Source organism: Bufo gargarizans, chromosome 1, assembly GCF_014858855.1.
Source record: "Bufo gargarizans isolate SCDJY-AF-19 chromosome 1, ASM1485885v1, whole genome shotgun sequence".
Classification (NCBI taxonomy): Eukaryota; Metazoa; Chordata; class Amphibia; order Anura; family Bufonidae; genus Bufo; species Bufo gargarizans.
The window spans coordinates 460,389,500-460,406,116 of NC_058080.1; the positions used below are offsets into that span (position 1 = coordinate 460,389,500).

Sequence of the window (16,617 nt, forward strand, 5' to 3'; positions counted from 1 at the left end):
TGGGAAAGTTATTTAGTGTCCGTCAAAGCACATTTTTTGTTCTGGGTTGAAATACAATTCCCAATTTAGCAATTTCATAATTTAGTGGTTTCTGCTATATCAGAGCTATTTGAAATCTATCCCTAAAAGGGTATATAATATTCAAGGTGCACATTTGGTCATTCAGAATAACTTCACACACACCCGCTACTGTGTATTTCCAAGTCTAATTCTGTCACTAAACCCATACCTGTCACCCAGCGCCTAAATACTAGGCCTCAAATTTATATCCTGCTAAATCTCTCGTTACCGCTGTCCTGTTGTGGCTGGGAAAGTTATTTAGTGTCCGTCAAAGCACATTTTTTGTTCTGGGTTGAAATACAATTCCCAATTTAGCAATTTCATAATTTAGTGGTTTCTGCTATATCAGAGCTATTTGAAATCTATCCCTAAAAGGGTATATAATATTCAAGGTGCACATTGGGTCATTCAGAATAACTTCACACACACCCGCTACTGTGTATTTCCAAGTCTAATTCTGTCACTAAACCCATACCTGTCACCCAGCGCCTAAATACTAGGCCTCAAATTTATATCCTGCTAAATCTCTCGTTACCGCTGTCCTGTTGTGGCTGGGAAAGTTATTTAGTGTCCGTCAAAGCACATTTTTTGTTCTGGGTTGAAATACAATTCCCAATTTAGCAATTTCATAATTTAGTGGTTTCTGCTATATCAGAGCTATTTGAAATCTATCCCTAAAAGGGTATATAATATTCAAGGTGCACATTGGGTCATTCAGAATAACTTCACACACACCCGCTACTGTGTATTTCCAAGTCTAATTCTGTCACTAAACCCATACCTGTCACCCAGCGCCTAAATACTAGGCCTCAAATTTATATCCTGCTAAATCTCTCGTTACCGCTGTCCTGTTGTGGCTGGGAAAGTTATTTAGTGTCCGTCAAAGCACATTTTTTGTTCTGCGTTGAAGTACAATTCCCAATTTAGCAATTTCATAATTTAGTGGTTCCTGCTATATCAGAGCTATTTGAAATCTATCCCTAAAAGGGTATATAATATTCAAGGTGCACATTGGGTCATTCAGAATAACTTCACACACACCCGCTACTGTGTATTTCCAAGTCTAATTCTGTCACTAAACCCATACCTGTCACCCAGCGCCTAAATACTAGGCCTCAAATTTATATCCTGCTAAATCTCTCGTTACCGCTGTCCTGTTGTGGCTGGGAAAGTTATTTAGTGTCCGTCAAAGCACATTTTTTGTTCTGGGTTGAAATACAATTCCCAATTTAGCAATTTCATAATTTAGTGGTTTCTGCTATATCAGAGCTATTTGAAATCTATCCCTAAAAGGGTATATAATATTCAAGGTGCACATTGGGTCATTCAGAATAACTTCACACACACCCGCTACTGTGTATTTCCAAGTCTAATTCTGTCACTAAACCCATACCTGTCACCCAGCGCCTAAATACTAGGCCTCAAATTTATATCCTGCTAAATCTCTCGTTACCGCTGTCCTGTTGTGGCTGGGAAAGTTATTTAGTGTCCGTCAAAGCACATTTTTTGTTCTGGGTTGAAATACAATTCCCAATTTAACAATTTCATAATTTAGTGGTTTCTGCTATATCAGAGCTATTTGAAATCTATCCCTAAAAGGGTATATAATATTCAAGGTGCACATTGGGTCATTCAGAATAACTTCACACACACGCTACTGTGCATTTCCAAGTCTAATTCTGTTAGTAAATCCATACCGGTCACCCAGCGCCTAAATACTAGGCCTCAAATTTATATCCCGCTGAATTTGAATACAATACATTGGGCCAAATAATATTTTTGTTGTTGTGGTGAACCATAACAATGAGAAAAACATCTAGTAAGGGACGCGGACGTGGACATGGTCGTGGTGGTGTTAGTGGACCCTCTGGTGCTGGGAGAGGACGTGGCCGTTCTGCCACATCCACACGTCCTAGTGTACCAACTACCTCAGGTCCCAGTAGCCGCCAGAATTTACAGCGATATATGGTGGGGCCCAATGCCGTTCTAAGGATGGTAAGGCCTGAGCAGGTACAGGCATTAGTCAATTGGGTGGCCGACAGTGGATCCAGCACGTTCACATTATCTCCCACCCAGTCTTCTGCAGAAAGCGCACAGATGGCGCCTGAAAACCAACCCCATCAGTCTGTCACATCACCCCCATGCATACCAGGGAAACTGTCTCAGCCTCAAGTTATGCAGCAGTCTCTTATGCTGTTTGAAGACTCCGCTGGCAGGGTTTCCCAAGGGCATCCACCTAGCCCTTCCCCAGCGGTGAAAGATATAGAATGCACTGACGCACAACCACTTATGTTTCCTGATGATGAGGACATGGGAATACCACCTCAGCATGTCTCTGATAATGACGAAACACAGGTGCCAACTGCTGCGTCTTTCTGCAGTGTGCAGACTGAACAGGAGGTCAGGGATCAAGACTGGGTGGAAGACGATGCAGGGGATGATGAGGTCCTAGACCCCACATGGAATGATGGTCGTGCCACTGACTTTCACAGTTCGGAGGAAGAGGCAGTGGTGAGACCAAGCCAACAGCGTAGCAAAAGAGGGAGCAGTGGGCAAAAGCAGAACACCCGCCGCCAAGAGACTCCGCCTGCTACTGCCCGCCGCCATCTGGGACCGAGCACCCCAAAGGCAGCTTCAAGGAGTTCCCTGGCATGGCACTTCTTCAAACAATGTGCTGACGACAAGACCTGAGTGGTTTGCACGCTGTGCCATCAGAGCCTTAAGCGAGGCATTAACGTTCTGAACCCGAGCACAACCTGCATGACCAGGCACCTGCATGCAAAGCATGAACTGCAGTGGAGTAAACACCTTAAAACCAAGGAAGTCACTCAGGCTCCCCCTGCTACCTCTTCTGCTGCTGCCGCCTCGGCTTCTTCTGCTGCTGCCGCCTCGGCCTCTTCCTCCGCCTCTGGAGGAACGTTGGCACCTGCCGCCCAGCAAACAGGGGATGTACCACCAACACCACCACCACCACCTCCGTCACCAAGCGTCTCAACCATGTCACACGGCAGCGTTCAGCTCTCCATCTCACAAACATTTGAGAGAAAGCGTAAATTCCCACCTAGCCACCCTCGATCCCTGGCCCTGAATGCCAGCATTTCTAAACTACTGGCCTATGAAATGCTGTCATTTAGGCTGGTGGACACAGACAGCTTCAAACAGCTCATGTCGCTTGCTGTCCCACAGTATGTTGTTCCCAGCCGCCACTACTTCTCCAAGAGAGCCGTGCCTTCCCTGCACAACCAAGTATCCGATCAAGTGTGCACTGCGCAACGCCATCTGTGGCAAGGTCCACCTAACCACAGATACGTGGACCAGTAAGCACGGCCAGGGACGCTATATCTCCCTAACTGCACACTGGGTAAATGTAGTGGCAGCTGGGCCCCAGGCGGAGAGCTGTTTGGCGCACGTCCTTCCGCCGCCAAGGATCGCAGGGCAACATTCTTTGCCTCCTGTTGCCACCTCCTCCTTCTCGGCTTCCTCCTCCTCTTCTTCCACCTGCTCATCCAGTCAGCCACACACCTTCACCACCAACTTCAGCACAGCCGGGGTAAACGTCAGCAGGCCATTCTGAAACTCATATGTTTGGGGGACAGGCCCCACACCGCACAGGAGTTGTGGCGGGGTATAGAACAACAGACCGACGAGTGGTTGCTGCCGGTGAGCCTCAAGCCCGGCCTGGTGGTGTGCGATTATGGGCGAAATCTCGTTGCAGCTCTGGGACTAGCCAATTTGACGCACATCCCTTGCTTGGCGCATGTGCTGAATTTGGTGGTGCAGAAGTTCATTCACAACTACCCCGACATGTCAGAGCTGCTGCATAAAGTGCGGGCCGTCTGTTCGCGCTTCCGGCGTTCACATCCTGCTGCTGCTCGCCTGTCTGCGCTACAGCGTAACTTCGGCCTTCCCGCTCACCGCCTCATATGCGACGTGCCCACCAGGTGGAACTCCACCTTGCACATGCTGGACAGACTGTGCGAGCAGCAGCAGGCCATAGTGGAGTTTCAGCTGCAGCACGCACGGGTCAGTCGCACTACAGAACAGCACCACTTCACCACCAATGACTGGGCCTCCATGCGAGACCTGTGTGCCCTGTTGCGCTGTTTCGAGTACTCCACCAACATGGCCAGTGGCGATGACGCCGTTATCAGCGTTACAATACCACTTCTATGTCTCCTTGAGAAAACACTTAGGGCGATGATGCAAGAGGAGGTGGCCCAGGAGGAGGAGGAGGAGGAGGAGGAAGAGGGGTCATTTTTAGCACTTTCAGGCCAGTCTCTTCGAAGTGACTCAGAGGGAGGTTTTTGGCAACAGCAGAGGCCAGGTACAAATGTGGCCTGACAGGGCCCACTACTGGAGGACGAGGAGGACGAGGATGAGGAGGAGGTGGAGGAGGATGAGGATGAAGCATGGTCACAGCGGGGTGGCACCCAACGCAGCTCGGGTCCATCACTGGTGCGTGGCTGGGGGGAAAGGCAGGACGATGACGATACGCCTCCCACAGAGGACAGCTTGTCCTTACCCCTGGGCAGCCTGGCACACTTGAGCGACTACATGCTGCAGTGCCTGCGCAACGACAGCAGAGTTGCCCACATTTTAACCTGTGCGGACTACTGGGTTGCCACCCTGCTGGATCCACGCTACAAAGACAATGTGCCCACCTTACTTCCTGCACTGGAGCGTGATAGGAAGATGCGCGAGTACAAGCGCACTTTGGTAGACGCGCTACTGAGAGCATTCCCAAATGTCACAGGGGAACAAGTGGAAGCCCAAGGCCAAGGCAGAGGAGGAGCAAGAGGTCGCCAAGGCAGCTGTGTCAATGCCAGCTCCTTTGAGGGCAGGGTTAGCATGGCAGAGATGTGGAAAACTTTTGTCAACACGCCACAGCTAACTGCACCACCACCTGATACGCAACGTGTTAGCAGGAGGCAACATTTCACTAACATGGTGGAACAGTACGTGTGCACACCCCTCCACGTACTGACTGATGGTTCGGCCCCATTCAACTTCTGGGTCTCTAAATTGTCCACGTGGCCAGAGCTAGCCTTTTATGCCTTGGAGGTGCTGGCCTGCCCGGCGGCCAGCGTTTTGTCTGAACGTGTATTCAGCACGGCAGGGGGCGTCATTACAGACAAACGCAGCCGCCTGTCTACAGCCAATGTGGACAAGCTGACGTTCATAAAAATGAACCAGGCATGGATCCCACAGGATCTGTCCGTCCCTTGTCCAGATTAGACATTAACTACCTCCCCTTAACCATATATTATTGGACTCCAGGGCACTTCCTCATTCAATCCTATTTTTATTTTCATTTTACCATTATATTGCGAGGCTACCCAAAGTTGAATGAACCTCTCCTGTGTCTGGGTGCCGGGGCCTAAATATGTGCCAATGGACTGTTCCAATGTTGGGTGACGTGAAGCCTGATTCTCTGCTATGACATGCAGAATGATTCTCTGCTGACATGAAGCCAGATTGTCTGTTACGGGACCTCTCTCCTCTGCCTGTGTGCTGGGCCTAAATATATGCCAATGGACTGTTGCAGTGGTGGCTGACGTGAAGCCTCATTCTCTGCTATGACATGCAGACTAATTCTCTGCTGACATGAAGACAGATTCTCTGTTACGGGACCTCCCTCCTCTGCCTGGGTGCTGGGCCTAAATATATGCCAATGAACTGTTGCAGTGGTGGCTGACGTGAAGCCTCATTCTCTGCTATGACATGCAGACTGATTCTCTGCTGACATGAAGACAGATTCTCTGTTACGGGACCTCTCTCCTCTGCCTGTGTGTGTGCTGGGCCTAAATATATGCCAATGGACTGTTGCAGTGGTGGCTGACGTGAAGCCTCATTCTCTGCTATGACATGCAGACTAATTCTCTGCTGACATGAAGACAGATTGTCTGTTACGGGACCTCTCTCCTCTGCCTGTGTGTGTGCTGGGCCTAAATATATGCCAATGGACTGTTGCAGTGGTGGCTGACGTGAAGCCTGATTCTCTGCTATGACATGCAGACTGATTCTCTGCTGACATGAAGCCAGATTCTCTGTTACGGGACCTCCCTCCTCTGCCTGTGTGTGTGCTGGGCCTAAATATATGCCAATGGACTGTTGCAGTGGTGGCTGACGTGAAGCCTCATTCTCTGCTATGACATGCAGACTGATTCTCTGCTGACATGAAGCCAGATTGTCTGTTACGGGACCTCTCTCCTCTGCCTGTGTGTGTGCTGGGCCTAAATATATGCCAATGGACTGTTGCAGTGGTGGCTGACGTGAAGCCTCATTCTCTGCTATGACATGCAGACTAATTCTCTGCTGACATGAAGACAGATTGTCTGTTACGGGACCTCTCTCCTCTGCCTGTGTGTGTGCTGGGCCTAAATATATGCCAATGGACTGTTGCAGTGGTGGCTGACGTGAAGCCTCATTCTCTGCTATGACATGCAGACTGATTCTCTGCTGACATGAAGCCAGATTGTCTGTTACGGGACCTCTCTCCTCTGCCTGTGTGTGTGCTGGGCCTAAATATATGCCAATGGACTGTTGCAGTGGTGGCTGACGTGAAGCCTCATTCTCTGCTATGACATGCAGACTGATTCTCTGCTGACATGAAGACAGATTCTCTGTTACGGGACCTCCCTCCTCTGCCTGGGTGCTGGGCCTAAATATATGCCAATGGACTGTTGCAGTGGTGGCTGACGTGAAGCCTCATTCTCTGCTATGACATGCAGACTGATTCTCTGCTGACATGAAGCCAGATTCTCTGTTACGGGACCTCCCTCCTCTGCCTGGGTGCTGGGCCTAAATATATGCCAATGGACTGTTGCAGTGGTGGCTGACGTGAAGCCTCATTCTCTGCTATGACATGCAGACTAATTCTCTGCTGACATGAAGCCAGATTCTCTGTTACGGGACCTCTCTCCTCTGCCTGGGTGCTGGGCCTAAATTTATGAAAATGGACTCTTACAGTGGTGGGTGACGTGAAGCCAGATTCTCTGCTATGGGACCTCTCTCCAATTGATTTTGGTTAATTTTTATTTATTTAATTTTTATTTTAATTCATTTCCCTATCCACATTTGTTTGCAGGGGATTTACCTACATGTTGCTGCCTTTTGCAGCCCTCTAGCTCTTTCCTGGGCTGTTTTACAGCCTTTTTAGTGCCGAAAAGTTTGGGTCCCCATTGACTTCAATGGGGTTCGGGTTCGGGACGAAGTTCGGGTCGGGTTCGGATCCCGAACCCGAACATTTCCGGGATGTTCGGCCGAACTTCTCGAACCTGAACATCCAGGTGTTCGCTCAACTCTAATAAAGAACAGTTGAATCAACCGACCTATCCATTGCATAAAGGCATCTCAGGACACCTCAGGGGTTTTCAGCTCTCCCGAGGTGTCTTTATACTATGGGTGTAACTACAACTGCTCCTTCCCATGCAAGTGAATGAGATGGACGAGCGGTAATAACACTGCTCACTGCTGCAATATCAACAGACAGCAGGTAAGCAGTGAACAGAACCCAGTGCTCACAGCACTGTGTTCTCTTCAAACAGTTGATGGCCATGGTAACAGGAGTATGACAGACCCCCACCAATCTCATATTGATGACCTATCCAGAGGATAGGCCATCAACAATGGTAACCGTACAACCTCCTATCAACCGAAACATTTTAAAAAGTCTAAAAAATTGTCTCAAGCTTACTCAAGTAAAGGAGAGGCATAGAAAGTAGAATAATATCTTAAGATGGAGGTTCTGAATTAAAGGGGTATATTTCTATGTACTATTTTTTTAAGTTTGGGCAAGAACTTAACCAGGGCAAGAGTGTGACTGCACTTTGCATTCCCTAAATTCCCCGCTCTTAGGATCTTTGGATATACACAAAACAAATCTCATAAAATGGAAAATGTCTTAACTGCAATAGTTTATATTGCCAAAATTATACTGTATAGCATATCTTGTGTTTTATATATATATATATATATATATATATATATACACACACGTAAATAATACATGTACAAATAGTTTCCCTCCAAAGGATATAAGCATAACTTGCATGCCTTTCAATCTTCACATGCTTGTTAATTTTGTTAAAATTTTTGCTTTTTGGTGAAGGAGAAATGGAAGATTCTGAAGAAGAGGAAAATCAACCTCCGAAACGTAGAGAGAAAAATTGGAGAGTACCGAATATGAAGCCTTGGTTAGCAGAATCTGATGATGAGAACCAAGCTCCCACCAATGAGGAGCCAAATGAAGAGAATGGAGAAAACAGTCCTAAAGGAAGAAGAGGGAGAAAAGCGAGGAAAGGAGGGGCAGCTAACCTCAAAGCAAGGGAAAATGCAAAGAAGAAGGACAAAAAGAAAATCGATGCTGATGGGTAATTGCAACATAATTCTACCTTGTAATATACAGTATTATGCATATAATACAGTCTGCAGTATACAGTGTATTATATTCCAATTATGACTCACTGATGGATCATTTGGCTTCAGAATAAAAGTATAACAATTATGATATTGATCATACTAATTTTAAGAGTATAAGTTTTTTCTGATCGATAAACTTTGTGACAGAAATAAACAGGCTATGATATTCTCATGTTAACATTTTAAATGGAAATTCAGGAAAATAAATCTTATACAAATTATCACCATTTCTGTGCCAGTGAACAGGTAGTAGTAAAACCTTAAGGCTGAGTTCACACGAGCGTGTCCGGATTAGGCCCGGATGCGTCTCGGTGTATTGCGGCAAACCCGTGTTTTGCACGCGCGTGGTAAAAAACCGACTGTGGTACCCAGACCCGAACTTCTTTACAGAAGTTCACGTTTGGGTTCGGTGTTGTGTAGATGTTATTATTTTCCCTTATAACATGGTTACCACGGTGATGGACCATGTGATTGGAGCATGTGAGCTGACGTCACCACAGGTCATTTAGCCGGCAGCTCATCATTAAAGAAGTAAGAAGAGACCGGCAGCTACGCGATCAAGAGGAGAAGGTGAGTTAATTATTATTATTATTTTTTAACCCTCAATTGACCACCTACTAAGTATTCTGTATTTAGAATGCTATTATTTTCCCTTATAACAATGTTATAAGGGAAAATAATACAGTGAATAGACTTTCATCTTAGCAACCATGCGTGAAAATCGCACCGCATCCGCACTTGCTTGCGGATGCTTGCGATTTTCACTCAGCCCCATTCACTTCTATGGGGCCTGCGTTGCGTGATAAACGCACAATATCGAGCATGCTGCGATTTTAACGCAACGCATAAGTGATGCGTGAATATCACAGCTCATGTGCACAGCCCCATAGAAATGAATGGGTCCAGATTCAGTGCGGGTGCAATGCGTTCACCTCCTGCATTGCACCCGCGCGGAGATCTCGCCCGTGTGAACTCAGCCTAAATGAATATTCTGTAGCAATTATTACCTATCCAATAGATGACTGATACATGCAGAAACGGTGAGGTTCCGGGCTCTAGATACCCTAACCATTGCCAGAACAGATTACCCATTTTTGCCTGCTGTTTTTGTCAGTGCCATAGACGGAGTAGACTTTGCTTGCTGGACTGCTGCTCTATTCAAAATCCTTTTAGCTACGGTCTAGCGGTTGGGGTAACAGGGTACAGTATCCCCCATTTTGGTAATTGGTGGCGGTCATAGTGATCCCCCCACCCATCTAGCATTTATCACCCATCCAGGTGATAACTGTGTCGAACCAGAATACCGCTTTAATGGCTTGCTCTGCTTTTTCCATCCCTCCCATTAATTTCTATGGAGACTTCTTGTGCTGGCATGGTCAGCTGTCCAGGAGATAATTTGTATAACAACAACTTTCGTGACATTTTTATAGATAATATTTAAAGGACATCTGTCAGATGTGTACCTATGACACTGGCTGGCCTGTTACATGTGCGCTTGGCAGCTGAAGACATCTGTGTTCGGCCCATGTTCATATGTGCCTTAATTGCTGAGAAAAATGCTGTTTTAATATATTTAAATGAGCCTCTAGGAGCAATTTGGGAGTTACCGTAACACCTAGAGCCTCTGCACTCTCTACAAATGCAGTGCCCTCTGCCATTTGATTGACAGGGCCAGGTGTGATCACATTTTCACTGCCCGGTTCCATCAGTCAAAGTGCGGAGGGCGCTGCAGGCGCAAAGAGTGGAGCCTTTAAGTGTAACAGAAACGCCCACGTTGCTCCTAGAGGCTCATTTGAATATATTAAAACTTCATTTTTCAAAGCAATGTGGGCACATATGGAACCAACACAGATGCCTTCAGCTGCCAAGCACACATGCAACAGGTCATCCAGTTTCATAGGTACAAATATGCTGACAGATGTCCTTTAAGATGTTGTTATTTAGTTTATAAAGAATTAATTATTTGCTATTGTTATGTAGGTCTGATGAAGATGAAGATGCAATAACAGAAGAGGAACTGGATAAGCTAAAAGAAGCTGTGGAAGAAAAAAAGAAATTGATTGCTACTATAAGAAACAAACCTTGGAAGATGAAGCAAAAGCTAGAAGTCCTAAAGTAAGAACTGTTCTAACTTCTAACATTTAATCAATGGTCTCACTTCATTGCTCTTCAAATAAGCCATACTGCCAGATCTCATCTGAGGTCACTAAGGCCTATGCTGGGTCAATAGCAAGCACCGATGATATATAAGTCGATCGGCATTCATTTAAACCGACTTTTACATGGCTCCTTGCAAAGTGAATAAGAGACATGTGGCAGGTATTACAATTGTTTGTCCCCCATTTACTTTGCATATTGTCGGCAGCACATTTCCTGTTTGCACAGGATGATGTGCTGCCACAAGCGTCCATTTTAGGTGTCACTCAGCAAATAAGTGCTTTGCTCATTTATCAGGTGATTGGCGGCATGTTTTACACAGGGCAATAGTCCTGACAATTAGCCTAATCCCGGGCCAGTGTAAAGGGCCCTTAGGTGAACAGTAATCTTGACCATTAAAGATCTGATCAGGGATTAGCAATGAGTCATAGATTGAGATTTTTGGAGTCAAGATGCTGCAGGTTATGACAGCAACACCTTATGTGATTTTTCAAATTTTTTTTTTGTTTACTGTCATTTTTTGTTGTTGTGTAGGGACAGTGGTGTTAACAGGTTGCAGAGCTAGGACGAGAATGCTCGAACTAACTGACTAGTACTGAACGCCTTAGGACGAGCATTCTCCTCCTAGGGTTAACCGGCTGTTTCATAGATGATGTTTTGATTTTATGGGATGGCACAATGGCACTTTTTCACAAATTTGTGAAGAGTCTAAACAATAATGATATAGGCATGACATTCACTTCAGAGATACATCAACACACCTTAATGTTCAATGACCTTAGAATCTCCATTGATTCTGTTGGCCGCATCAACACTGAAGTATATCGTAAACCTACGTCTACAAATAACCTCCTACATCGGCAGAGTCATCATCCTCTACCTCTGAGAAGAGGAATACCCACTGGGCAGTATAGAAGGGCTCGGATGACTCTGCGTTCTTCAGGGAATGTGATACCCTATTTAAAAGGTTCTACCAAAGGGGGTACTCCAAAAAGACATTACACAAAGCCTTTTTTAGAGCTAAGAGCACTGACCATTCTGACCTTCTAAGTCAAAAAGAGAAAAATGTTACCTCTGCCACCATTAGGTGCATTGGCACCTTTGATGTACGGCATCGCAGAGACTTTCAAGTTCTGCAAAAGCACTGGCATACCTTACGAGCTGAAAATTATCTTAGGGAAGCGCTAAAGACCAAACCCAGTATCACGTATCGTAGAGGGAAAAACCTCAAAGACCATCTAGTGCAGAGTTTTTGCAGAAAAGACCCCCCAAAAACGATGTGGTTGAGATCTAATGTGATGGGTAGTCACCCATGTGGGAAATGTAGCTTCTGTCCATATATCAAAAAGATCTAAGATTTTATTAACCCCGTGGATGATAAAAAATATGAGATCAGACAATTTATCAACTGCCAAACTACTGGTATAGTGTATGTGGCCCAGTGCCCCTGTTTAAAACTGTATGTTGGCAAGGCATCACAAGAATTCCGACAGCGGATCTGCCAACACATAAGTATCAATACTAAAGCAGATACTACAATATCCAGGCATGTTAGAACTCTCCATGGGGGAGACCCCAACTGTCTAAAATTTTGGGGCTTATGCAAAAGGACACTAGGTGTACGTAGGGGTGATCTGGATAGACTTCTCCTTCAATAGGAAACTAGGTGGATTTACCACCTTGACAGCCTCAGCCCAAAAGGCCTGAATGAAGGCTTTACGTTTTCTTCTTTTTTAGAATAGATTTCTGCATATTTTATCTAATTTAACAAGAAGGATTCTTGTCATCCAGTGAGCAGTATTATAATTAGACGCTGCTAAAATTAATTTAATCTGTCTACAGCATTCCAGTTACAGGAAGAATGTTCTATGATTTTGTCAGGTTGAAAACTTTATGTCTGGTTATATATACCTGCCTCTGAACCTTGTACTATATAGTAATATTAGGGACAATATCCCCTTCAGACAAGGGTATTACAGGGAATGTCTTCCCAATATCTTATATGAAGGATAACCTGCCAGTTAGGTTAGAGGGTGGGTGGTCTAGAGCAGCAGTATACCTGAGATAAAGCCTGCATCTAGAATAAATGACTTAAGAAAAGCATTGTGATTAATTAGCAGGGACATATTAATGTAAACACTGGACTCAGATACTAGGTGTTAGAGCATGCGCCCTATTCTCTTCAGCGCCGGTCTCAGCCTCTAAGTCCCTATACAGCCGAAGATAAGCCTGAAGTTGTCTATGTATCTTATATGCTGCGCGCTGGGAGACTAAGTCCGCACACAGCTGCGTTAAGGTGGAGGGATGCGCCCAGAGCCTAACTGTTGGCGCAGGCGCATACACCTCATAGCTCACGCTGTCAGACTAAGTCCGTGCGCAGCCACACTTGGGCGAAGGAGCGCGCCTTGAGTCAAAGTATTGGTGCATGCGCACTGGGGCTAGCGGTTCGTCTTACAAGTTTTGAAATTCCTGCGCAGCCGCAGGTCAGTGCAGCGGCGCTGGCAGAAGGTAAGTCTCTGCGCAGGTATCGGAGGCGCAACTGAGTCATAACGATACACCCACCTAGGTGATGGTGATGTGACTCCTCAACCGCATGTGGTTGCCTGCGGTTTGGTTTTGGTGTTCAATCACAGGTGAGGGCCGCTGGTGTGTGGCCTCACTTGTGGTTGCCGCGGGCAACTAGTTGTATGGTGTTGGTTTCAGCAGAGCAGCCTGAGCGGTGCTGGGCAGCTTGCTGCATGGCATGCGGTTGCACCTAACAACCTTCACGTTGGGTGTTGTGTTTGTTTGTCTGGTGTGCACTGCGTTTTGTGTTGTGTGTGCACTAGGACTCTTCCCTTCACTGTGGCTGCCCGTGGCAACGTTTGGTTGGATGTGTACATGTGGTGGCAGTGTCCCGGCCTTCGGGCTAACTCCCAGGACATGGTTGCCACCCATGTCGTTGCCTGCGGCAACAGCCACAGTGTGATCTTGGTTTGGACACTTCCCCTTTAAGTGGTGTTTTCCCTTCCCTGGTGTTGGAAGGGTTAACTCCCTTTCTGTGTGTGTGAGACACTGGGTGTGTCTGTGTGGGTGTGGCCTCTTAGGCCTATAAAGCCTCAGTGTTTGGCATGTGTCAGTGGGTTGCTTCAGCCATGCTTAGCTGGAGCAGCCTCCTGTGTATATAATCTGCCAGTGGGGGCCACCCTTGTGGTCATAGGTTTATCTGTGAGGTTTATGTCTTGATGTTCAGTTGATGTTTTCCTTTTGTCTCTGTTTATTGCAACTACGGATGCTGTGTCCTCTAGTTGTTCTGTGGACATTTGTAGTGCATGCATGGGTTCCAGTCAGCGTAGCTGTGACAGGTACGTGTGGAACTAGTAGTTCGCCTGTCATATCTGTATGTTGTATGTGTTTCCCCATTCCTTGAAGCTTGGCCAGTGAGACCCCTGTTCCTCCGTGTCCAGAAGGAACAGGCCGTCTTACCTTGACTCCTAGTTCAGGGACCGGTCGGAGGGTGAGTTAGGGATCCGAGGTTCCTGAGCATGGGCCCTCCTACCTTCAAGGTCGGCCCATGCAGCTAGGAGTTAGGGTCAGGTTAGGGACGCTTTAGGAGGTGACCTGCTCTCTAATCCTGTCGTCCTGGCCGAGCAGCCTAACATCTTCTGGCATCGCATGGCTGAGGGTTTTCCCCATCCTCAGCCGTGACAGTGAGTCACTGTGACCATTAGCCTCTCCATTGGCAGGATGATTTAAGAGAAAATCCCCCCTCCTTCACTCAATGTTTCTATTGGCTCTCCAGCCTGTTGTTAAGGTGGAGACAGCCTTTATAAGGTTCAAGGATAGCGTCTTTATTCAATTCTGTCCGTTACCCCTGATGAAGCCAGGTTAGCTGGCGAAACATGTTGGGGGACAGTAATCAGTGTTTTTAGACTCTGATGTCCTTGTTAGTTCTGGCAACTAGTGCAGCAAATTAACAGTGAAGGTATCCTAGAGTAAACATTGCTTGCTGCATAGCATCATCTGTAACCAAAACATATATAGGATGGTGTTGCACTGGTTTGCTAAAATAGAGTCCAAGTATGTGAATGTATGGGGAGTGCACCCCGACTGACATTGCAGATGCAGCAAATAGGCTTCAGAACTGACAGGGCTTGAGATAGTTTTAACCATTTTTTTTTTTTGCTCACATCTACTTATAACAAGAAAGGTTTTATACTAATGGCAGTAAAAGTTAAGTTTTAATATCTGGGACAAGTGAGGTTATTAGCCTAAGAGGCTTTATTTTGGTGAACAACAGGGAATATAACAAATACAAACAAACACGACACTTAACTTCTGTAGAGATGGAAGAACAGGAACACCAGAGAGGATCTCACACCAGCTCAGCCAAACCGAAATAAAGCTATCAACCACATAGTCAGAAGGGTGGGGTGAGACTATAAAGGGTAGAAGTGATGACCACTGAGCAACAGCTGAAAAAAGGGAAGTGGTCATTAACCCTATCAACACTGAATCAAGAGAAATCAAGGAGGCTGTTAGATTCTTCCACGCTAAGCCAATCTCCTTCATTTCTTGACATCAGTCACCTGAGGGACCGTGACAGGTACATACAGAGGCAGGCTTCTTTGCCTACATATTAGACCACTACCCCAGTCCCCCCCCCCCCCATATGAAACCTCGCTGCCTGTCTCACTTGCTGTCAGTGTTAACTGCTGACAGCTGTGCTAGTTTATCTTGGTTACTGTGCGCATGGAAGAGACAGAAGAACGATACTCCCAGTGTTTAGCGCTTACATTGTATACTTAGTCCCTTTATACTTACCGTCAGTGCCAAGTCACTTACCTCTTATTTGCTAGTACACACTCTCAGCACCAAGCACAGATAGTTCCATTCTTCTTATATCCCTGCCAATGATGCTGAAGATAGACTCCCCTTAAAGCCCGTGCGCCCCGTGGCCATGCTGTGGATCGCAAATTGCGGGCCACAATGCACAAACACCGACCGTGGGGCTGCCGCAGCGCAAGTTGAGGGCCACAATGCACGAACACCGACCGTGGGGCTGCCGCAGCGAAGTGAATGGGTCCGCATCCGTGATGCGGAATGCCCACAGAATGGCGCCCCCTTGTATTGCGAATCTGCAAATGCGGTCCGCAATACGGCAACAGGCAGCACGCGTTCGTGTGCAGGAGGTCTAAGAATGTTCGGTTAGAGTGTTACACCCTGTTCACTAGTAAAAAGAAACACTGCTCACTAATCAAATATATTACAAAATTGTTTAACCCTTTCCGGACATGACGATTTTACTTTTTTTGCGTTTTAGTTTTTCACTCTCTGCCTTCCCAGAGCCATAACTTTTTTATTTTTCCATTCACATAGCTGTAAAAGGGCTTGCGGGACAAGTTGTACTTTCTAATGCCTTCATTTAATATTATATAGGGCAGTGATGGCGAACCTATGGCACGGGTGCCAGAGGCGGCACTCAGAGCCCTCTCTGTGGGCACCCACACCCTGGAAAAAGTCTATGGTGTACCAATATACCTTAGACTTTTCCTGCCATTCAGCAGCGCAGGGCGCACTATGAATGGCACAGGCAGCGCACTGAATGTAGGCAGGGTATTTTAGATAAATGATAAAGTAAAGGTGGGAAGACAATGTAATAAAGCAGCACGAAATGCAAGCAGAATGCTTGGATGTATAGGGAGAGGTATAAGCAGTAGAAAGAGTGAAGTGCTTATGCCGCTGTACAGAACACTGGTGAGACCTCACTTGGAGTATTGTGCGCAGTACTGGAGGCCATATCTCCAGAAGGATATAGATACTCTAGAGAGAGTTCAGAGAAGAGCTACTAAACTGGTCCATGGATTGCAGGATAAAACTTACCAGGAAAGGTTAAAAGACCTTAATATGTATAGCTTGGAAGAAAGAAGAGACCGAGGGGATATGATAGAAACTTTTAAATACATAAAGGGAATCAACTCGGTAAAGGAGGAGAGCATA

General features: G+C 46.3%; 1 protein-coding gene across 1 annotated transcript in view; it reads left to right on the forward strand.

Moving 5' to 3' along the window:
* Positions 1-8,175: 8,175 nt before the first annotated feature.
* Positions 8,176-16,617, forward strand: part of LOC122927839 (transmembrane channel-like protein 1) — a 112,602-nt gene continuing 104,160 nt past the window's right edge. The window contains exons 1-2 of the mRNA XM_044280113.1: positions 8,176-8,432; positions 10,462-10,596. Coding sequence (XP_044136048.1) covers positions 8,176-8,432; positions 10,462-10,596 — 392 coding nt within the window. The remainder of the gene's footprint in view (positions 8,433-10,461; positions 10,597-16,617) is intronic.